The 24,650-nt window shown below is 43.0% G+C and overlaps 1 protein-coding gene across 1 annotated transcript in view; it reads left to right on the forward strand.

Moving 5' to 3' along the window:
* Window positions 1-23,956, forward strand: part of GRM7 (glutamate metabotropic receptor 7) — a gene marked incomplete at its 3' end in the record, with an annotated part of 1,084,681 nt that extends 1,060,725 nt beyond the window's left edge. The window contains exons 17-18 of the mRNA XM_079934350.1: window positions 23,327-23,560; window positions 23,903-23,956. Of these exons, the coding sequence (XP_079790476.1) occupies window positions 23,327-23,560; window positions 23,903-23,956 (288 nt within the window). The remainder of the gene's footprint in view (window positions 1-23,326; window positions 23,561-23,902) is intronic.
* Between the last annotated feature and the right edge of the window lie 694 nt (window positions 23,957-24,650).

Consider the following 24,650-nt stretch of genomic DNA (forward strand, 5'->3'; position numbering starts at 1 on the left):
TGTGTCTTTACCTTAGACTTTCTTTCGATCCTGTCCGTAAATTAAAATGTGAGTGTGTGATTAAATGTGTGTTTCTTAGAAAATTCAAAATGACACGTACAATGTGTCTGCTGGCAGACGAAGAAAAAGTGCATAGTGTTTTATGCACCCCCATGGCAGGCAGGCTCAACCCCAGCTCTCTGGACGTCAGCATTCATTTATGTCGGAGTCAAGCTTAATGCCTCCACTTAAAATTGTGTAAATTACTACCTTAGCTCAGGAATATCACTTGAAAAGGGAAGCATAAAAAATAATGGTCAAGAAGAGGTCCTAGAGACACAAACAAGATAACTGGGGGCTTTCAGACTGTCCCTTAAAATACCAGGATAGCAAGTGAAGTAACAGACCACCTAAAATGGGCATAATTCCATAGCAATGGAGCTGGTAAGTGAATTCACAATGACTAATGCCCCTTGAACACTTGTGCTACTGAAAACATAATAAGTATTTACTTTGGGTGAAGTACAAGGATATTTTGAAATCGACAGAGGAAAATCTACAGTGTTTTCATGTGAACTAATGCAGTTAACCAGGTAATGACTGCCAAGGGAATGGCACGTGTGTGTTCAGGAAAGTAAAAACCCTGTTTTCCGTGCTTCCTGCTATGTCAACAGAAAGTGTTATTGTAGAAGCCACAATTCCCTTGCAGGGGTCGTGTTATGCTGGAGTTCTCCCATCCTGGTATCATCAGACTCCCACCAATGAGAAACATGTTACGAAAGTAGAAATGAAAAGGGGTAGAATTGGGGGAAAAAATAAGATATTCCCAAAATAGTGACTCTTTGGGTCATGCCTTTGCAGCACCAGAACACCCTGGGTAGAAACTAATGGAGATGCTAAATCTATCATCATATATAAACCCAGGCATAAATACCTGGGCAGGGTTCATTTGTGATGTCACGCGTTGCTGTTTGCCCAGTCGACAGAAGAAGAAAAGTTTTAAAGTAGCTAGAACATGCTTCTGGAAGAGGAAAAAAGGGTTTCACTCGATGTTAATTTCCACTGAGGAAGGGCAGAGTTGTGAAATATCAAGGCGAAGAAAACAAGTAAGAATTTCCTCCCTTTTTTTTCAAACGAATATTTAGCACGTGTCCACTACTTTGCTAGTCGCTAATGCAAGGGGATGGAGTTTCAGAACGGATAACTTATGCTTCAGAAAGCCTCAAAGTCCATGGGGGTGATGGAGAGAGGAGGGGAAACAGACACATCAACTTAGTTCTAGTAACTCTAGGAGAGGTAACACCTTGCTCTGCTGGGAAAGTCAGGGAATCTTGACACTAGCTGGTCCTTGAGGGACACCCCTGACCACGGACAGGAGGAGCAGTGGTCTCAATACACAGGCCAGGCTGGCAGGTAAAATACACACTCGTTTTCCAGGCATCTCTCCAACTCAACAACTAAGGGGGGCTTGGGGGAAACCATTCTACTCCCAGCTGTGTGTTTCCCCACCTGCTAGATCTCCAAGGACTTAAATCACAGAATGACGACTAAGCCAGAGTTGTTCGGGATGTTGTTCAGCATTTATATGTTTCTCTATCATTCCCAAGTTCATGTGTATCAAAAGTCATTCCTTATCACTGGATGAAGGAAGAATGGGCATGTGTGAACCCATCCATACAAAGCACCCTGACATTTAAAAATGACTCTCTGGGGTATTAAGTCTTGCTGCGTCTCATAGTGAATTTTATAAACCTAGTTCAATCCGTTCCTAATGAGTTTAGACAGTTTGGTATTAAGAGCCCCCAATCCATGCTCACTATACATCTTCTGAATAGACAGTATTCTAAAGAGTAGGAGAGGGAAAACATTTGATTCTGAGGCACTAGAACTATTCAGTTTTAGGAAATGCAAGATGGGCTCATTGCCATTATTTGGTAGCCTTTTGCCTAGACAGAAGTTGGCAGTAATTTCGGCTTGCCGCATCGCATCTTGTCGACTTATTCAATCTGTGACATTCAGTAACAGCCAGCCACAGCGAGAGTTCCCAGCAACAGGAATGTATGAAATGTGGTGAAATTGACTCACAGTCAATTTCTGGAGAAAGAGCTGATGTAAAGAAAGTTAATGATGCCTTCCGTGATAAATGCTGCCTAGACAGTTGAAGAGGAATATTTTGGGGTGAAAAGGATTCTGTAAACAGCAGTAAGATATCTTAGGAAAATCCATATCCTTGTTTATCCTATAGTCCACAGAACTGCAAACAGCAAATAAAATGAAATCATCAAACACTTACTCTAAAATATGTGACCCAGATTCTGTTTGGGTCTTTCAATTCTTCCAGCACTACCCGTCCATTTTCTGTTTACATCCACTTCAGCTTTTCCCCCGTGCTGCTTTTTTAATATACGAAAAGATAATAAGGCATGCAAGCTTTTTAAAGGTTTAAACTCACGCTGTCTGTAATGGATGGCAAACACTTCTTTGCGTTTTTAGCAAAGATTTTTAAATTTCTGCAAACCAAAATTCTTAAATGGTCAAAGTAACTCCTATTCTTCAATACCGAGGGATGAGTATAAAACTTCATGGTTGAACCTTAAAAAAAACAAACAGACGTGTCCCAGTGTATCACTCCTAGATTATTTTCCAATTACAGTAAACTGTACCTTTATAATGGTGATATCAGGTGATCACCACCTGAAATATGTCATCAAACAGCATCACCAGTAGCAGGACAGCCTGACATTGTGGCCTCCTGACAGGGTGCTCGCACTTGCCTACAACAGCACCTTGAAGTATTCCTCACGGTTACCTGACCTGAATTTAATGGTACCAAAACAGACAAAGCAAAATGCGGGGCGTTTGATAAAATATTGGGGTGGGTCTGGTATCTTCCAGAAAGTCATTGTCTTGAAAAACAACAAAATATGACAGACCTGTATACTGAAAACTATAAAATATTGCTGAAAGGAAATTAAGGGAGACCTAAATAATTGGGAGATATACATTGTTGATGGGATGGAAGACTCAATATTGTTAAGATGTCAATTCTCCCTGAATTACTGTATAAATTCACTGCAATTCCAATCAAAATCTCAAAAGGCTTCTTATAAAAATTGACAGGCTGATTCTAAAATTCCCATGGAAACGCAAAGAACTTAGAACAGCTAAAACGACTCTGAAAAAGAACAAAGTTGGAGAGGTAGCTCCAACCGATTTTTTTTTTAACATCTTTATTGGAGTATAACTGCTTTATAGTGGTGTGTTAGTGCTCCATCTGATTTTAAAAACCGTTATAAAACTATGGGCTTCCCTGGTGGCGCAGTGGTTAAGAATCCACCTGCCAATGCAGGGGACACGGGTTCGAGCCCTGGTCCGGGAAGATCCCACATGCTGCAGAGCAACTAAGCCCGTGCGCCACAACTACTGAGCTCTAGAGCCCACGAGCCACAACTACTGAGCCCTCGTGCCACACCTACTGAAGCCCGCGCACCTACAGCCCGTGCTCCGCAACAAGAGAAGCCACCGCAATGAGAAACCGGCGCACCGCAACAAAGAGTAGCCCCCGCTCGCCGCAACTAGAGAAAGCCTGCGTGCAGCAACGAAGACCCAACACAGCCAAAAATAAAATAAATAAATTTTTAAAAATTGTTATAAAACGAAAGGATGATATTGGTATAAAGGAAGACAAATAGATCAATGGAACTGAACAGAGAGTCCATAAATAAACGCACACATGTACGGGCAACTGATGTTACAAAGGTAATGCAGTGGAGAAAGGACAGCGTTTTTAACAAACTGTGCTAGAATGCTGGCCATATCCAAAAGAAAGAAAAGAGGATGCAAAGTACATTATAGATGCAAACAGAAAATCGCAAACCGTAAAACTTCTAAAATACGTAGGAGAAAATCTCTGCGGCCTTAGGCTAGGCAGAGATTTCTTAAATATCACATGAAAGCACAATCTATAAAAGAATAACGTAACAGTTTGGACTTCCCCAACATTAAAAACTTCTCTTCAAGAGACAGTATCGAGAATGAAAGGACAAGCCGTAGAGTAGGAGAAAAACCTTTGCAAAGCATGTATCTGATAAAGGTCTTAGATCTAGAATCCAAAACTTTCAAATATTAGCAACAGGAAAACAAGCCAATAAAAAAAATGGGTAAAAGGTACGGACAGATATGTCACCACGGAAGATATATAGATGGCAAACAACCCATGAAACCTGCTGAGTATCACTCGTTATTAGGAAACTGCAAATTAAAACGACAGTGAGATTCTACCACACACCTACTAGAAAGGCTAAAATTTAAAAAGACTGACCATACCGAGCGTCAGAGAGGATTCAGAGGAAACGAAAGTCTCATACTCTGCTGATAAGAATCTAAAATAACACTGCCACTTTGGAATATACTTTGCCAGTTTCTTATAAAGTTCATCCAGTACCTACTCTATGGTCCAGCCATTTCTCTCCTAGGCATTTACTCAAAGTAAAGTGAATGCACGTCCATACAAAGTCTTCGGTATGATGTTCACAACAGCCTTATTTGTCATAGCCCCAAACTGGAAACAACCCAAGTGTCCACTGACAGATGAATGGTTAAATCAATGTGATACTTCCATACAATGGATACTACTCAGGATTAAAAAGGAATAGACTATTGAACATTCAACAATATGGCTGAATCTCAAAATAATGATGCTGAATTGATAAAGAAGCTCCACAGAAAAGGGTACATATTATGATCCTATTTCTTTAAGGCCCTAGAAAATACAAATTAATTCACAAGGGCTAAAAGCAGACCAGTGGTTGTTTGCAGATGGGATCGGGTGGGGTAGGGTTAAGGGAGCAGGTTACAAATGGGCACGAGGAAGCTCGTGGAGACGAGGTTGTGTTCACTGTCTTGATTGTAGTGATGATTTCACTGGTGTATATGGGTCGAAACATCAAATTTTACTCTTTAAATATATGCAGTTTATTATTTATATCAGTAAAGGTATTTAAAAACCAAAGGCATGGAGACCACTCTGTAAGAATCTAAAGAGATCTAACCAAATGCACTGCGTGAACCTTGGCTGAATTTTGAATTGGAGAAAAATCCTATGAGACGTTTTTGTGAAAATGGGGCAACCTGACTTCATATGTTAGATGGCATTATGGAATCATGGTCAGATTTCTGAGGTGTGGTAACAGTATTGTGGTGATATAGTAGAACGTCCATTTCTTTAGGTGACGCATATAGAAATAAAAAGGTGAAATATCATAAGGTATACGACTTTACAATTGTGTAGCAAAAAGAGAGAGAGAAAGAAACAAAACAGCATGGTGGGATCTCAGCGAGGACTGTCCAGATGTACTTCATCCTGTGTCCAAGTTTCTGAACATGTGTAAGCTTTTAAAATCAAATTTTGGGGAAAATATATGTAGTGTATGTGCTTACATTGTATCAGGATGAGAGAGAGGGAAAAAGGTCAGTTAACAGGTAGTCAATAGAGAATCTGGAGAAATTCGCTCTGGGGAGAGAGCTAGGCTCTGTCTGCAATGTGCTGACTTGCCTTACTTAATAGCACATGCTGGAAATGTTGTAGGGTCTTCAGTGGCTCTTTGGGGTGTATGCTGCAAAAGGAGCTACAGAACGAGTGTATTAAGGAAGTGCTCGATCGCGATTGAAACTGAGCTGGGCCTTAGAGTTCTAAGTGATATGCCGAGTCTCGGGTTGGCCTCCCTAGGGGCACGAGTACGTGTTTATTCGGGGGTATCAACACCAACAGGCAGAAGGAAAGAAACAGGATTGGGCCAAGGAAGAGGTTGTGCCGTGATGCAGACCCAACAGGGTCTCAGCTGAAGCCACCCTCAAAGCTGCGCCCTCCCGGAAAAGGGGCTGAGCCTCCGCACCCCAGCACCTCCCAGCGCTTATCTGAAGGTTGCCCAGGAGGAGGGGGCAGAACCTTAGACAGTAGGAGTCTCTTCAGACTAGGCAGTTCCCAAAGAGGGCCGCCAGCTGAGAGCTGCATCGCCGGCCTCTGGGGGAATACGTCCCTCAGAGCTGCGTGGGACCGCATGACATCCGTGACGCTCTCCTCCCCCTGGTATTTCACACGTGGTTGATACTTCTTGTACAAGTTGTGCATGCCTAATTGTTTACAATGCGTATCCGATTACTGGCATCTAATTGTTCATCACTTTTATACGTTGCGAGTATACCAATTATTTCAAAAATCAAATTTTATTCATATTGTGGCTTAACTTTCCTCAATTCATGGCATAAAATGGAAAATATAGGTCTTATTTAACTGTTGTTAGTTTGAGAAGGTAGACACATGTTTCTGGGGTTCAAAGGTGAAGGTAGCAATACAGGGTCACAACTGTCTTGACAAATGGCCTTGTCCAAAGCCCACAGCTATGAAGCAACAGAGCAGATGTTAGAATTCAAGTTTCCTGATACCTCAGTCCAGTGACCTCATCTCTACACCATTCATGTCTTGGTTAGTCCTAAGTTTTAACACAAAGAGCATCACTTTTCCGACCACAAGGGAAGCTTGTCCGGAAACATCACTAATGGGTGTTAGGTCCCTATGACTGCTTTTTAGTGGAAGGAACGGATGGGATAGTTCAACCTATAACGCCTTATATGCCAGCCAAGCCTCCCAGGGTCCAGAAATATGTATAAATGTCCAGTTCCTTACGGTTACAGCTACATTTCCCAGCCCGAGTAGAGTTTCCTCTCCCCTAGCCAACTGATCCCCCAGCTCCTTGACAGGCAGAAGTCTTTGCATATGAGGCCACCCCCAGGGTTGTCTCTCTCTTACGGTCATTGGGGAACAAACCCGTTTGGTCCTCTTCCTAATGTCCCTGGCTCACTTTCCCCAGGGTGCCAGTGCTCGGTCTGTGTAGTCCACGACCTTTCCCACTAAAGGTCTGCATCTCCTTTCAGCCTATCTCTTTATGTATTATTATGCACAAAGAGTCTCTTCCTGGAGAGGAATTGCCAAGGGCCCTCACTTATCCCATCTTCTGCATAAGCTAAACAGCTAGAAAGTGGATAGAGGGAGATGGAGTCCTGTCCCACCACACAAAGAACAAGACACTGGGATACTCAGTGTTTACTTGCAAATCAAAGAATTTCAATTTACATTCCTGACGTGGCTTAATTCCCCCTCCTCCCCTACACCTACTTTCCTTGGTCTACCCTTGACCTTCTCCATCAGTCAGTCATCGTCTCATAAACACATGTGGACAGAACCATCAGACACTGCAACCTGTTCATGCTTCAGACAATATCTACATTCCACTTGTGTACTGCTTATTTTTGACCTTTTTTCCTGCCTGCTCAAGCACACCTTTTATCAGTTGGGGCATCTGCCTGAGTGTAAGCGTGTGCACAATTGGGAAAAAGAGAGCAAAGCTGAAGCCTTGCTGGATTTGACAAGGAAACTGGACACAATTTCAATCGCACGCAGAGGACATTTGCTCGTTATTCTTAGTAGGGAATATGGACTGAAATAGAAAACACACTTACACAAATATGTAATCTGTGGTCAAGAAGGGGACTTTCCTGTCAGTTCCCTTTAGAAATATTTAGAGCTGTTTGTTTTTCTAAGCATTGGCAATTAAAGCCTTGGAGAATGAAAAATTAAACACTTCTGTGGTTTACTCTTTTATTAAATAGGCTTTTTAGTTGAATGTGAAAATCAGTGTAGTAAAATGAGCTTTCAAGTCAAAAGACTTCAAGTTACATCTTAGCTTTGTTCCTGATTACCGTGACCCTGCACTAGTCATATGAGCTCTCGGGAAACTCAGGATTTTAACTTAACGTTCTCTGGATGTGTTCACTCTAAGAACTAAGTTCTACTCAAAATGTATTTATTATAGCTCAGAGAGAAAGTTTTACTCATTCGCATGCTAATATCTGTACCTTACTTTAAAATTATTTTTGGACTGTTATCTTTATTTATTAATTAAAAAGATACTTTTTGAGTCCTCATTGGTTATAGGTCTCTTCCTGCCATCACAGACCTTAAATTCTAGGAGGAGAGCAAGTGCTGAGATAAATGAATCCATGATCATGTCGAAGATTACTGACTGTAGCATGCACTATGCGTAAAAAACACCGAGGCTGCTACGTGAGAGCATCGTGGAAGGAGAAAATTCAAGTTGGTGGGGCAGCAGGCGGTCACAGAAAGACTGTGCAAGAAAATGTATGAAGGTGAACCTCAAAGATGAGTTAGGAGTTACCTGGGTGAAGAACTCAGGCAGAATAACATTGCGGGCAGAGAGAATGCTATGCACGGTGCGTGCTAGGTCCCTTTGCTGGAAATAAGCTTGGAGCACCCAAGAAGTCAGCATGGATAAATCATAGTCAAGAGACTAGCTAAGAAGTTGGAAATGCAGCTCGGCTGGATACTGTAGGGCAACAGGAAACCTCTGAAAGATGTTTTAGAGGGGACCATGTGGTCTGATTTGCAGTTTTTATAGAGATCGTTTTGTTTACTCTGGACAGTATTATTTAGAGGGAGGCAAAAACGGATGCAGTAAAACCAGTTAGGATGCTACAGTAGCATCCTAGGAACAGTGCGAAAGTGCATCATCATCTTCATCACCACCACACCACCATCATCACAACTAAAACCTGAGAATTTACAAATGGTACCCACTGTTCTCTGTGCTTAAGTGTATTCACTGGTTAATCATATTGAAGATGAGGGCTGGGGCAGTGGGAAGAGAACACATTCCAGAAGTATGTTACAGATAATACTAGCTAACTGAGTAACAGACTAGATATAAAGGGTAAAATGTGAGGGAAGAGCAGGTGTTAAAGAAAGACCCTTAAAAGTTCCAATTTGTGCACCCAAGTAGATGGAGGTAATAGTCCTGAGATAAAGAACATTAGTACAATATATACAATGGAATACTACTCAGACATTAAAAAGAATGAAATAATGACATTGGTAGTAACACGGATGAACCCAGAGATTATCTTACCGAGTAAAGTACGGCAGAAAGATACAGATACCATATGATATCACTTATATATGGAATCTAAAATATGACACAAATGAACTTATCTATGAAAAAGAAACAAACGCACAGACCTAGAGAACAGACTTGTGGTTGCCGAGGGGGAGGGGGATGGGGGAGGGAAGGATTGGGAGTTCGGGATTAACAGGTGCAAACTATTATATACAGAATGGATAAACAACAAGGTCCTACTATGTAGCACGGGGAACTATATTCAATATCCTGTTACCAACCATAACGGAAAGGAATATGACAAAGAATGTGTGTGTGTGTGTGTGTGTGTGTATATATGTATAACTGTTTTACTTTGCTGTACAGCAGACATTAACACAACATTGTAAATCAACTGTACTTCAATAAAATATTTTTTTTTTTAAAAAGACTATTAGCACAAAGCCAGATTTTCCAGGGACAGCTCTGTTTTCAACATGATTTGCGATGCCTGTTGGATTGTTTCAGCAGCCCTGTGAAGCTGATGATCCCCATGTTAAAGATGATAAACATGTCGTTGCACATAAATGAGAATAACCTTTTCAGAAACTTCTTCTGCAGGGCACTGTGATGTGTGGGCCTGAGACCTCTGTAGACATCATTGAGTACACTACGAAGAAGACCTTTCACGCTTTGTCTTCCCCCCATAAATAATGTATGGTGATTCCATAAGCCAAGACTGAATAGAAAATTTGCCTTTAAAATTATTTTTTAGGACTCATTCATGCATTTTTCTTAGTTTCTATCAAAGGTTGACATGGTTTCATTTCAAGAGTCTGAAGAAACAACAGACCTCTGTCTAAGAATTTTTTTTCTTAAGTTATTTAAGGGCTCTATACATGAGCCTAGGTATTTTCTGTTGAGAGACAGTAATCTACTCGCATGCCCGTTATTTAACCATTTTGAGGATCTCTTCTGCACTTTCTAGAGAAGGTAGTTTTTCTTTTTTTTTCTTAAGCGAGGGTTGAGAATTCCAAGTAGGAATAAATGCTGGGTAGAGGCTTGGGAAGAAAATCTTAACTGTACATGTAAGTGCTGGTGAAGGACTAGCTCTGGGTGCTTGTGACTAGATTAGGATAAGAGCTCACTGCGGTTGAAGGAGATGAAGCTGGTATAGATTTCTGGAGCCTTACACTCCGGAAGAGGGCCTAGGATCCAAATGTGCTGGTATCGATTCAAATCCCTTGCAAATATTTTTCGCCAGTCCACCCTTGCCTGGGGAGGGGCAGACACGTTGTACTGCTTTTAGGGGAGCTCAAACCTACTCTGGGGTTTGTACAGTGTTGATGTGATTTACGATGCTACTGTCCTAGGGTTTGCATAAAAGGAGGCAGAATGTTAAAAAGCGATCCCTTGGTTTCTCTCTTACTCTTACTTCTTCCCATCCAGTCCATCCACATGTCCTTTCATTTTTGTCCTCCCAGTACCTCTCTCATTTGTCCGCTTCAGCTCTCTTCACTGCTATTATCCTAGTCTGAGCCATCGCACTTTCTAAAGGTGGATTCTTTTAAGTGATATTAATTGATGATTCAGAAAAATTCCAGGAGGGATCAGAATTGAAAAAAAGAAATGCATATACGTTACCAGTTAAGTCTGTGTCAGCAGCTTTTTGTCAAGAACAAACAAACAAACAAACTCAATGCCTGAACTCGTCATCGAGTTGTCATGGCAACCATTTCATTTTCTCTAGTGAGGAGACACCTGGGTGCTAACCTGAGTGTTAGCCCCAGCTTTTTGAAAGAGAAGCTCCCATCCTTCCCAAAGCGGCAGGGCTGTTGATTTTCAATGTCGCTTCAGGCTCCAAAGGAGTCACTCTTGATAATTACGCTTTATTGTCTAGTGAACACACGATAGGGGGTTAAAGAGACGTAGGTGGCAGCTCCCAGGACAGCAGAGTCCATTCTCGACTTGGGCCAAGTGGGAAGTACCCCTTACAGGGAATCCACGGGAACATCACACTTTTTCTCCTTCCTGTCGGGTACCCTTCTGATTCTGTTCTCTGGGATAATCCAGAGACAAAGCCAGAGACCGCAAATGTCACCTCTTATCTTTGTGTCCCCAAAACTTCCTTCCTTAACAATATCAACGAAGCGCCTTGATTTTGCCACCCACAGTGCTAGGCACTGAGGACACCATGGTGAGCTAAGCAGACGCTTCCTGGTGTGGGAGACAGACGCTAATCTCACGCATACACGCAAATGTTTAAATGTCAATTATTAAGATTGCTTTGTGAGCTTATAACAGGGTGGGAAGACCTAGTTTGGCTGAGGAAGTGATGCTCGAGTAGAGAGCTGAAGAATGAAAAGAATGAGGTAGATGGGGAGGGGAACATTCCAGGGAAAGGGGAAAGCATATGCAAAGGTCCTGTGGCAGAAGAGAGCAGGGCATATTCAGGGAAGTGAAAGAGGTCAGTGTGGCTGGGGGGACCTGATGAGCTGTGACATGGAGATTAGGCTTGGGTTCATCAAATGAGTGAAGACCATCTCATTCATCAAATATACATTCAACGTGTTCCCTGTGCCAGGCACAAGGATGCCAAGATAAATTAAACATGGTCCCTGCCTAGATTTGCTCACTTCCGAGTGCTCTCTCCTTCCCTGACTTCCACAAAATATTCTGGTTCAGTTCCTGTTACAGGGGATAATTTATCTCTGTGTTTTTCCTCCTCTGTCTGTTAGTTCTGAATGCTTTGACTGGGCCAGAGGAGTGCCCCAGTTAAAGGACCGGGGGAAAAAAGGAAGCCAATGAAATGGCTAGAGGAAAAAGTATCTGGAAAAATGGGAAGAAATGATGGTTCTTCAAAGCCCAAGAGCCTCTGGACATGGTTACATTATCCGATGCTACATACACGTATATTGTAGCAGGGCTGCACTTTGACCATGGGTTCAGAGTTTAAGAAGTAGGACCACTAACAAGCCATCTCCTCTGCCACATCTCTGGGAGGTAGACGCCATTAGTCACCTCATGGTGTGTCAATATCCAGGCTTGGAAAGGCTAAGTGAGCTACTTAAGATCCCACAGTAGCTAGTAGGTGGCATATCCTACCTCCAGACCCAGAACTCTGGACTCCAATGCCAGTACATTTGTCGTATGTTGGAAGGCTCTTGGCTGCACAACATATATTTCCTAGATTGTACTCATTCATTTGTTCAACTGTTATGAACTGAATACTTTTATGTTCCAGGAGTTATGTACAGTAGGTCGAAATAGATGGTCTGTGCTCTCATGAGAATATTCTATTGAGGGGATAATTATTAAATAACCCTGCAAGTGAATAATCGCAACTTGTGATTGATGTAATGAAGGGAATAGTATGTTCTACGAGCAAACAAGAGAGGAAGGGCATAGTTTATATGTGAGGGTCAGAAAAGCCCTCCTCGAGGAAGTGAGACTGAGACCTGAAAGGCAGGTAGGAGGTAGCCAGGAAAAGATGAGTAGGAACAGCATCTAAGGCAGAGGGAACAGCATGTGCAGAAGTCTTGAGGCTGGACAGAGCACTGCATATTTGAAGGACTTAGAGAAGGTGAGGGAAGGTGGAAGGGGGACCCTGCAGAGTTCCTGAGGCCAGGTTAAGGATTTTGCTCTTCATTCAAAGTGTGATGGGAAGTTGAGTTAAACCATCAAGACAGCTGGAGCCCCCTATACTACTGTCCTCAGCATTGAGTTTTGTTTTGTTTTGTTTTTTTGCGGTACGCGGGCCTCTCACTGCTGTGGCCTCTCCCATTGTGGAGCACAGGCTCTGGACGCGCAGGCTCAGCGGCCATGGCTCACGGGCCCAGCCGCTCCGCGGCATGTGGGATCTTCCCGGACCGGGGCACAAACCCATGTCCCCTGCATCGGCAGGCGGACTCTCAACCACTGCGCCACCAGGGAAGCCCAGCATTGAGTTTTAAAGTGGAATGCAACCTGGAAAAAAACCTCTCGGGTCTGATAGGAAGTCTGGGAAGGTTTACAGGGCAGATACAGAGGAGGCAGGGATAGAGGCCAGACTGCAGGCCCTAGGGAGTAAGTGGGTAGGAAACTACTTTTGAGATCCATGATCCAGGACCTTGGAAACAAAAGGAAAGGAAAATTGATCTTGTGAAGGTAAGATCAAAACCGTGTAGCCACTACTCCTCGGCCAGGCTCACTCCTCTTGTTCTATTTCTCTTAGAAGGGTGAGTGCTATTTTTCTGCCCCATCTCAGAGCCCTCACCGTTCCAATGAGGGGCATAGGCTGAGCAACTGTTTATCTACAATTTTCTGATTGCAATTATTTTCTCCTTCTGGATTTAAACCATTACACAACTAAGATCGCTGCTGAGGAGTTCAGAGCACAAGTTACCTCTGGGTGGGCAATTCAGCTCCTAGGTCCCCGACGTTGGCTGCTGTGCCCATCGGCCAGGGACACCATTGGCTGAGTGGGTACCACAGCACACTACAGCGTCAGGCCAGCAGTTAGGGGGCCTGTCTCCATCCACACCTACAGTGCTGCACCGGTGGCAGTGGAAAAGCAGGGAAGCAAAGGCGACACATGTGAGCTAATGCAAGGGGAAAGGAAGAATTGAAGGGCAGGAAGGGAGCTACCATAGCTCAGAGGCAAGGTGGGAAAGATAGAGTCCAAAAGGAACAGAGGAAGACTCACAAAACTAACCGCCATGATCAAAACCTGTCAAAATTCATCAGGAAGTCATCGTCAATGGCTTTGAAAACTGAGATTAAGAACACACTGTCAGGGCTTCCCTGGTGGCGCAGTGGTTGGGAGTCCGCCTGCCGATGCAGGGGACACGGGTTCGTGTCCCGGTCCGGGAGGATCCCACATGCCGCGGAGAGGCTGGGCCCGTGAGCCATGGCCGCTGAGCCTGTGCATCTGGAGCCTGTGCTCTGCAACGGGAGAGGCCACAGCAGTGAGAGGTCTGCGTACCGCAAAAAAAAAAAAAAAAGAACACGCTGTCTTTTTATAAGAATCTGACATTGTCTTCGGGTCAATGACACTCTTGGGTCCAGTTTCAATGAACACTTTACAAGCCCTACTTGAAACACATCGACTGTTCCCAAGAAATGCCAAGACTGTCTCTTTTAGCCATTAATTTGACATCAGTATTTTCTTTTGATTTCTGTCTTTTTCTGTTCACAAGAACTATAAAGGTGACCTTAAATGTTGGCAAGATTAGACGGCTTTGCATTTCTATACGTGGAATATTTCAAATGACAACTTTAGAAATGGAATACGTTAAGTTCAGACTGTTCTTTTAATGCCCTGGTTTACTTGCAAAGTAATAGAGAACATCATCATTTATTATCTAATGTATTCCCCAGGGAGGTACAAGCCAGTATTTTCACATTATAAAACAGAATCTGACATTGCCTCCTACAGAATGCTGTTAGGTTCAGTCTTGAAGAATACGGCCAAGGATTCCAGGGGATCCAATGGGATCTGGCGGAAGTGTGCCTCTCCAGGCTAACAGTGGGGAAAATGCTTTGCCTTTGTATGCTAAATCACTGCAAGACAGAGACCTCACACTGGGGCTCTTGAACCAGGAGGAATGGTAAATAACCTTGCAGATAATACAAGAGAACAAATAGTGCCAGCATTGGCTACATAAAAGAGTAAAACCCCTACCTTGTAGTTGGGAGAGGAAAAACTCTTAAAATCAAAACTGAGGGATCACAGGGCTAGTGTGTATCCAGAAAACTCAGAAGTGACTGCCTGGAAGAATGAGCTATTAGGATGGCACGCAGCTCGTTAGGATGGTGTCGGGAGCAAAACCCTGAACTTCCCAAGGACGTGGTCAATTGGAGTCACAGCATCTCTCCGATGATGCTATGTGGGAGTAGACACAGCATCAGGTTTCTGGTCAGGAGAGCAAAGAACTGAGATGTAGGTGATTTCAAGCTTGACATAATCACTTATCTCACGCTCCAGAAACTGACTTGCATTCACCTGTAGTGCGTGTCTTACATCCCTCCAAATACATAATGTAATTGTGTGTAGACTTAACATCATGTCTGCCTGGAGATACTAAATGAGAAAAATGAAACACAGTCAAACTAGGTCTTGTCCAATAATTATCTAGTTGCCTTCATTATTTCTAATTCCATGCCAGACGCCTGTCCACAGAGTTGTGTCCCATAATATTTGGTGTGTGTGTATTTCTTTATGTATACTGTCTATCATCTATCTATATATTACCTATTCAAAGAAAATAGGTTTTAAATAGAATAGCATGAAAACTCTCTACAGAAATGGGGCCATCTACTCGAATAAAGACTCACATTTTCTGAGCATGCCACCGGGCACTGTGCTATCTTTTAATTTTCAAAACGGTGAGGTCTCTGTGGTAGGGGTAGAATGAGAAGGGTTTTATATCAGACACTCTGGTAACAAATTCCTAGGGTTTGAATTTTGACTCTGTCGCGTGCCAGAAGTGAAGTAGCTCGCACAACGTTACCAACCAACAATCCAAGGCCAAGTTTGAAACCACTTCTAACAAGAAACACCTTGTTTTTCCAATACCATCCTTCTAGAAGATCCAAGTATCTCCCCCCCCAAAAAAAAAACAAGCAGTACTTTTCCTCATCATTACACCGAATCCTTTCACCATCGTGCATCATTTCATAACTAAGCAAAAGCCTTCAGTATGTTGACCCTCTAGACGATTGAAGAAGTCCCATTGCAAACACCCTGCCTCATTTCCAGCCATGTATCGTTATTATTTCTCAAAAATATGGTGACTCTAATTAGGAAGCAAGGATTGAAAACACTGGTCTTACCTGCCAAGAGCTTCCATTTCAACTTAGACATATGAATGTTTCAAACATTTGTCAGATAATGATGTACCCTTCCTCTTTACTCTGACTATATCAGACACATTTTTCATTTTTATTGTACAGACTTTGGAATGTCATGAGAACTATGAAACTTCTCCCATCTTACCAGAAGACTCCGCTAAAGCTTTCTTGTCCCACTTGTCAGTGGTCACTTGGGAAAGCACATAATAGGTTACTTCTCATAAAACAGTCAATGACAGATAAAACAGGGGTTTGAGTATACTTTTAAACAAAACAGAAAGCAAACTCAGCGAGATGGCTTTCCCTAAAGCAGGTTGTTATTCGGTGGATTCCATAAGAAAGATGATCATTTCAAAATGTATTAAAATTATAGGAAAAAGAACAGCAGAGTGAATAAGGCATTTTATGTTACAGCCAGTAGATCAATCAGTGATAATAACACCCTGGGTTGAGTGGTTTCTACATGCTGGGCACCCTCCTGCGTATTTTACTATGGTCCTATTTGATCCCAGCAACCTTACAAGATGGCTATTGTTATAATCTCCGCTCTAGAAATGAGGAAACAGAGGCACACAAATAATAGCAAAATAATAATGATGATGATGGTAACTAACAGGCTACAGATACTAGCTTTTCTTAAAACAACTGTGAATGCCAAGGCTATTTCTCACATCTAACACGTGCTTCAAGGGTAGAACTTCTCGTGCAGGCAGAATTTAGTAAGTGCACACCTTGTGGCAGACGTCGGATCTATCATCCAGTCAGTTCTGCGATAATGTGACATGTATGTTCTTAAAACTCACCATGCTAAGCAAAATTGTGCAATCGAATGAACGAGACTTATGGGAGAAATCGGGTTAAGGATGTAACACGCAGAAACGTCATCAGTGACATTAGAAAAGAAAGGAATCTAATAAAAATGGTGGCATCGTTTCTACACCTGTTCAACGGCTAAGAAATGCGTAAATATTGTAATACGTATGTCACTCTACCTTTATAAAGAAAGGACGTAAAGTTTGCACCTGGAAGCGAGTGCCAGAAGTGTTGCTGCTTGTGAGCTATCGTGAAACTGTGGAGGGGGACTTGGGCAGATGCTTGAGGGCGGGGCGTGTGTGTGTTTTGTGTAGCCCACAAGGCTGGGTTTGGCCGGGTGCAGTTTGCTGTGCTCACCTGGTGTTTCTTGCAGAAGAAATCACACATTTGTAAACTTCGTGAACTTCGTGTTATCCTCAAATCGTTCCCTAATATATCGATCTCATCAGGATGAATTTGCATTTTAAAGCACGCGTTACAGCACAACGGACTGTATTCTTCAGACCAGGTTAAGTGCTATTTGGCGCTGTACCTCATCAAAGGGGCCAACAGGGCGATCGTCCTGACTGGGGACGTGGGGATGCTTTATGTAGAAGGAATCTTTGGATTGAACATCAAATGCAAACAGGCTATCAGAGGCAGAACAGGTGAGCAGAGGACATGCCAAGGGGAGAAGAAAGCAGGGGCCAGTAGACACTGTGAGAAAAAGGATGCGATGTGCAGTTACTACGTTACGCATGACTTGATTCTGGATTGTGTTCCTTCTGCCACTACGATGTGGCTGCCTGATGGCAGGGAGAAGGCCCTATCACCATCACAAGGGTCTGTGAGGCCACGTGGTAGTACAGTGAGCCCTCTATACCCACGGGTTCCACAACCATGGGTTCAACCAACTGAGGATGAAAAATATTTGGAAGAAAATTGTTCCATAAAGTTCCAAAAAGGCAAACTTGAATTTTCAGCATGCTGCCAACTATTTACACAACATTTACATGGTATTTACAACTATTTACATAGCATTAGGTATCATAATTAATCTAGAGATGATTTAAAGTATATGAAGATGTGCACAGGTTATATGCATATACTACATCATTTTATATAAGGGACCTGAGCATCCTTAGGTTTTGGTATCCTCAGGGGGTCCTGGAACCAATCCCTCGTGGATACTGATGGATGACTGTATCTCACTGAAAATGGCAACCTGATAAGCGGACGAATGCACCGATAGTGGAAAAGTAAGGTCTCTCTCACATAGCCTATCTGGCAAATAGAGGTCACAGTGAATTTACAGCATGTGGTCATTAACAGCTTGCCCTGGAATCTATCAAAACAGTCTTCAGTTAAACTGATTCTGAAACTTACACAGAAGAGATGGCAAGTTTCAAAGTTGGCTCAAGAGCACTATAGAGTTTTCAACTTTCTCAGTATCTTAGCAATCAAGACTTACAGAAGAACTCAACTAACGCTAAATGCTACACCGATTTCTAAAGCAACAGCGGCATCTCATGATACGCACTCACATTTATCTGACAGTGAACTTTGAGGCCAAGGTGAGAAAGTGCGCAGGGCAGATTCAGCTGGGCTTTGCCTGACGCTGCCGTCAGCACAAAGCTGTGTCTTTAACAGTATACGTGCTGGTACCTGTCAATCAGACAAGACATGAATAGGCCTGGATTTTCAGAAACTACTTTCTAGTTAATAAATGAGACCTATATTAAAAGTTTAAAATATATGACAGCAGTTACTAAGGAAGACTTATCTGGAGATCTATACCCCAGCCTCCTGATATAAATATTAGGCAGAATATAAATATAAATATTAGCAGCTCACATTTCATGGGTTTCACAGGCGTTATGCTAAGCACTTTTTAAAAAAAATAAATTCATTTATTTATTTTATTTAGTTATTTTTGGCTGCGTTGAGTCTTCATTGCTGCACGCGGGTTGTCTCTAGTTGCGGTGAGCGGGGGCTACTCTTCACTGCGGTGCGCGGGTTTCTCATTGCGGTGGCTTCTCTTGTTGCGGAGCACGGGCTCTAGGAGCCTGGGCTTCAGTAGTTGTGGCATGAGGGCTCAGTAGCTGTGGCTTGCGGGCTCTAGAGCACAGGCTCGGTAGTTGTGGCGCACGGGCTTAGTTGCTCTGCGGCATGTGGGATCTTCCCCGGACCAGAGCTCGAACCCGTGTCCCCTGCATTGGCAAGAGGATTCTTAACCACTGCGCCACCAGGGAAGTCTCAGCACTTTTCACATATTAATGAAGTAGATCTTCAAAGCCACCATTTGAAAACTGAACTATTATTATCTTCCTTTTACAAGTAAGGAAACTGAGAGACAGAATGGTTACAGCCAAGGATTCCGTGCATCAGATTTTAAGAAAACTGCTGTTCTAGAGTATCGTGTAGAACACTTCGCCAGGGACTTCCCTGGTGGCACGGTGGTTAAGAATCTGCCTGTCAGTGAAGGGGACACGGGTTCGACCCCTGGTCCAGGAAGATCCCACGTGCCGCGGAGCAACGAAGCCTGTGCACCACAACTACTGAGTCTGAGCTCTAGAGCCCACGAGCCACAACTACTGAGCCCGTGTGCCACAACTACTGAAGCCCGCGCCTACAGCCCACGCTCAGCAAGAGAAGCCACCACAGTGAGAAGCCTGCACACCACAACAGAGTAGCCCCCGCTCGCCGCAACCAGAGAAAAGCCCATGCGCAGCAACAAAGATCCAACACAGCCAAAAATTAAAAAAATAAATAATAATAATTTAAAAAATTTAAAAAACACTTTGCCGGCTTGACACTGAATCCCTTGCCTAGATGTTCCTTAGTTATATACGCTGGATTACACATGGGGCTTGGTAGAAGAGCCACATTCAACCAAGGAATAGAAACTGGATTCTGGAAATTTATTTAACTTGATGATAAAATTAAGGCTTAAGTGTCCAAACACGTGGACATCGCAAGGCAGTCAGCACCCTTCCCACAGCCTAAGCCATCGAGGATTGACTGTGGTCGGGGAGACCTTTCTCCACTGGGGATGAGCCTCAGACAGCCAGACAGGATGAGGTCAGTCCCAGGGAGAGGCTTGATCCCAGCTAGGAGTGCCAGAACCCCTGTGCTCTGATAAAAGGGATCGGTAACGCTCACCAACACCTTCCCATCTCTGAAGAAATTATAAGGAGGAGAAAGTAAAATGGTGTACAATACCCCAAATCAAACAGGGTAATTTTACAATACACAATGTTCATTTTACAATAAGCACTGGGTAAAACAGGAATAGCCTTCAGACTAAAAATAAATATGTTGTAATTTGCTAAAAAAATTGTACTAAAGGGGCTGCTGGGATGAAAACTCAGAGTCAAAAGGTGAGCGTCCCACCAGAGGCCAAAAAAAGAGTGACTTAGCTCCCTTCCTGGGGCTGAGTGGGGTTGTATCCCTGTGAACCAATACCTCTGTGTTCTCTGCAGACCGCAGCCTTCCTATCTACCCATATAACTTATTTAAAAATACTTTCATAGTACTCACTACACGCTAGGTCCTGTCCTAAGCACTTTACAAATAGTAACTCATTCAGTCACCAAGATAACATCATGAGGTAGGGACTAATGTTATCCCCATTTACAGATGTGGAAGCTAAGGCAGAGAGAGGTGAAGTAATTCGTCCAAGGTCACAAAACAAGTAAATGGGAACTGAACTCAGACTAGCTTTAGATTCCTCATTCTTAACCACTCTGCAATGTGTAGAGGGTTTGGGGGCATAGGAATTTGGTCAGTGACGTTCCTTTTGGTTTTCATAGATTTCGGAAGTGTCACCAGAAATGATAAAAATTTCAAAACAAGTATCAAAGTCTTGACGGCCTCTAGCCTGAAAATAACGAAATTAAACCCTCCATAAAATAAACAGCATCGCTTTTGAAGTCTTAAGTTGCTAAGTAGTCTTTGTTGAGGAAAAGCATGTATGTATACACATACAGGCACAAACATTTACACATGCACATAAGCATATGTAAGTTACAGTTACAGATAAATCATAAACTCAGCACCAACAAGCTATGGATGATTTCTTCAACTGCAAAATTTGCTTTTGAGTGGAGAAAGAGGAACAAAGCTTAAGATCCCATGGGTTAGTTTATAGCCCTTTCTTTCTTGGACTGGCTAATTCATGGTTTGCAAAGCCCTCATTAGTAGGACGACGGCAATGACCATGAGGGAAGGAAGTGACATTGCCTAGGTTCATAACACTCTGTTCTATGGTAAGACTTCCTTGGATAGGGTAGGCAGCAGAGCAGAATGGAGCTGAAGGTCTAAAGGTACTCTCACAGGAAAAGATGAACTTTAAAACATGGTCTAGTTCACAACCAAAGCAGCCGCATAGCACAGGGAGATCAGCGCGGTGCTTTGTGACCACCTAGAGGGGTGGGATAGGGAGGGTGGGAGGGAGACGCAAGAGGGAGGGGATATGGGGACATATGTATATGTATAGCTGATTCACTTTGTTACAAAGCAGAAACTAACACACCATTGTAAAGCCATTATACTCCAATAAAGATGTTAAAAAAAAGGATCATTAATTCAATATTGTCTTGTCTTTATATTTTACATTTACTATGTATTATACAGTTAGCGGCTGGCAGCTCCCTTAAAGCGTTCAGAGACGTGCCCATTCAAATTAACGTTTGCTGGATAACAGTATTCCTTCCGGAAGAGATGGCAAAGTCTCTTTTAATTTCTTCTCCAGAGCCTCCGATTGAAGAAATAAGGTCGGAAACAGCCAGGCAGCTAATAGGTCTGATGCCAATTCTTGTATATTTAGAGAAAGGCTGTTTGACCACAGACTCATCAGTGGGAAGAACGTGCCCCTTATATAAACACATGAGCTCTTCCACTGCATGACCATTAAGTGCCTACTCTTTGCCAGCACTGCAGACACAATGACACACTACATACACGAGATTCCTGCCTTTGTGGAACCCGTGGCTTAGCTGGGGAGTTGGGCAGTCAAACGATCAGGGTAATGGGCAGATGATTACAAATGGAGAGCCATAATCAAAAAAACCCCAAAAACCAAAAGAAAAAAAAAACCAAGTGTTTTGAGTGCCTGTAGGTATAGAAGCTGGCCGAGACTTGAGGCTGTGGGGGTGGGGCAGACTGGGATGGATGTTCTAAGCAGCAGAGGAGGAACCTTCCATACAGAAGGAGACAAGAATAAAGGAAAATCACAGGCATGCATGTAGAAAGGTCTGTGGTTGGATGAACCCAGCATCTTCAAGACCTGAAGGAGTGCCACATGGATGGTGCCCTAGGGAGAGAGGTGGGGGAGAGTGGTGGGCAATTAGTCTGAAAAATGAGGCAGGGGGAAGATCACGTGTGACCTTGCAGAATCTATTAAGGATGGGGATTTTATCCTCAGATACAAGGGAAGACATAGTTGTGGAAAACCATGATCAAATACACTGTAAAGAGGCTAGGTTTTCCACTGATGTAAAAGGCCATGGGAGCTAGTCACGTGGGCTTTTTTTTTAATGTACTTGAAATTTATTTATTCATTCACCTATCTACCTGTTTGTTTATTCATTTACTTTCAGCTTTATTCAGGTATGATTGATGACTACAAATTGCATATATTTAGGTTATACAACATTATTTTCTAAGGTGTACAATGTAGACAACGTGTACAATTGTGAAATGATGACCCCACAATCAAGTTAATGAACACATCCATCACCTCACATTGAATCTAGGCTTTAGGAGTCATGCAAAACACAAACGTGTCTAAATGAATGACGGGCTAGGGATCATGACAGGGCACGTCATAAATGCAACTGGACCAAGGCAAGTTGTCTGTAGCTACTGATCTTACCATTCCCCACCCCCTTCAACCTTCATCTTTTCCAATTTAGGCAAGACAATGATTTAACGCACTGAACAGTAAGTGAATGGGTTGCTCTACTGATTTCTCAAGGAAGCGAAAGGACACAAGGACAGCTATGGGGGTACCGTCCGAACTACCCGTAATGCATGTCAGAATGAGGCTTTGTAGCCTTTTAGCAACTGTCAGTGTGTGGAGACCGGACAAGCCGACATCACTACATCTTGGCCCTCGCCATTGGTGTTCTGTAAATCATGAAGCGAGAAGGGCTTACCTTCCAGGGAAACTCAACTCACTACTATGTAGGTACGGTGAAGGTGAACCCTTTCTTAAAAACATGCAGAAAGATACAAATATTGACATAATGACTTTTCAAATAAGGTCCCAGAGTTATCTATGTAGCAAGAGATCATGTAATGTTAATTGTTTTGTGAATGTATGAGGGGTAAAGAAACAACTACCCCTTACTCAAGGTTGCAAACGTGATCTTCATGGTTTCCTATCCAGCTGCCATTCTGAGTAAAGGGACTTCAAGTCTGATTCAAGGTTGACCTTGAACTTGAATGAAGGATACTTCTCCAGGACAGGCCTGCACATGGATTCCCCCAATGATTTTCAATCAATGGAAAAAAAAAAAAAAAAAAATATATATATATATATATATATGTATGTATGTATGTATGTATGTATGTATGTGTGTATGTGTGTACGTATGTGTGTGTATGTATGTGTGTATAAACTCTCCAAGAAATGTGCAGAGCCATTCTGTCTCCCCGGGGATTGTTATGCTTTCCCTCCCAGACACAGCCATGCTCGACACCGTTGTTAAGTGCTTCGCCTCCCTCTGCGGTCATTTTATTTGTAATAGTGTCTTGTGTGTTGTGTCTCCTAGCTCTACATACAAACTACCACGCTTACCATCTCCATGAACCTAAGTGCATCAGTGGCGCTGGGGATGCTATACATGCCGAAAGTGTACATCATCATTTTCCACCCTGAACTCAATGTCCAGAAACGCAAGCGAAGCTTCAAGGCCGTAGTCACAGCAGCCACCATGTCATCGCGGCTGTCACACAAGCCCAGTGACAGACCCAACGGTGAGGCCAAGACAGAACTCTGTGAGAACGTAGACCCAAACAGTAAGTACCTCTCCTTTCCTTCCATCTCCCCAGCCTGCGTCAGGAAGCTCTGGCAAACGTGGCGTGTGCTTGCCTTTCTTTGGAGAAAGACTGTGACCGTTCTTGTCTTACGGGCTGGGTTGCCTTGGCAAATGCTCACGTCTGCTCTTAAGAGTGCGCTCATTCTTGCCACCATTTTCTTTTTGCTCCCTGTTGGAAAGCAGCTTTCAGAGGCTCTGCTTCAGAAGTGTGAAATCTCCCCCTTCCCTGGCTTCTTATCCTTTGGTCCCAAACCCTCCAACTGACATAAGCACAGCTGATGAGCCACCTTCCTTGTTCCCTCCTCTTAGGGGATCAGCTTCCTGCTAGGGAACCTTCGACATCCCATTGAGCTGCAGCAGTAGGAAAGAAATTGGAATATTTAAGAATTTTGGAAGCATAACTTCCTTGCACTGGAACGTGAATGTGGAGAAAGTTATGATTCTTTACTAACCAAGCCTTGTAGAAACAAAAAACACATCGCATATTGAATAAAGCCGGTAAACATTCACGCAAGTATACAGGCCCAGACGCTACCACGCTAATGGCATCCCCACGTGGGGAAAACACCTACCAGACAATTCCACAGGAGTTTCACCCCATGAAAGACAAATATTAGAGGTGGGATTAAGGATGAAATGCCAGATTCGATACCTACATGGCCTGTCTGCAATGCCTGGGTAGCCTTTATTCATGCCTGCAAATGACCACAAAGACGACGGACGTACAGACACTAGTTTGTTAAAAAAGAAAAAAAGAAAAGGAAAGAAAGACCATTTAACCAGAGTTAAATTCTTAAAATCCCCACTTGCTAATTTTACTAATACTATGGTGGTAAGAGTGCATTTCAGATTAAACATATCACTCCTAGGATTTGTCTTCCAGGACATTTTGACTAGTTCCATATAGAATGAGGCAGTTTAGCGTGTTCATGATACTTCCTGTTTTAAACTAGAGGAGGTTTCAGGTTGGCCATTAAGTCATTCAAGACTTACTGTTCAGTTATGAGCTGATTTTGTTGTAGCCAAAGGTTTACTTACTGCCAAGCAGAAAGTAGTT

This window comes from Stenella coeruleoalba, assembly GCF_951394435.1.
Source record: "Stenella coeruleoalba genome assembly, chromosome: 10".
In the NCBI taxonomy this organism is placed as follows: Eukaryota; Metazoa; Chordata; class Mammalia; order Artiodactyla; family Delphinidae; genus Stenella; species Stenella coeruleoalba.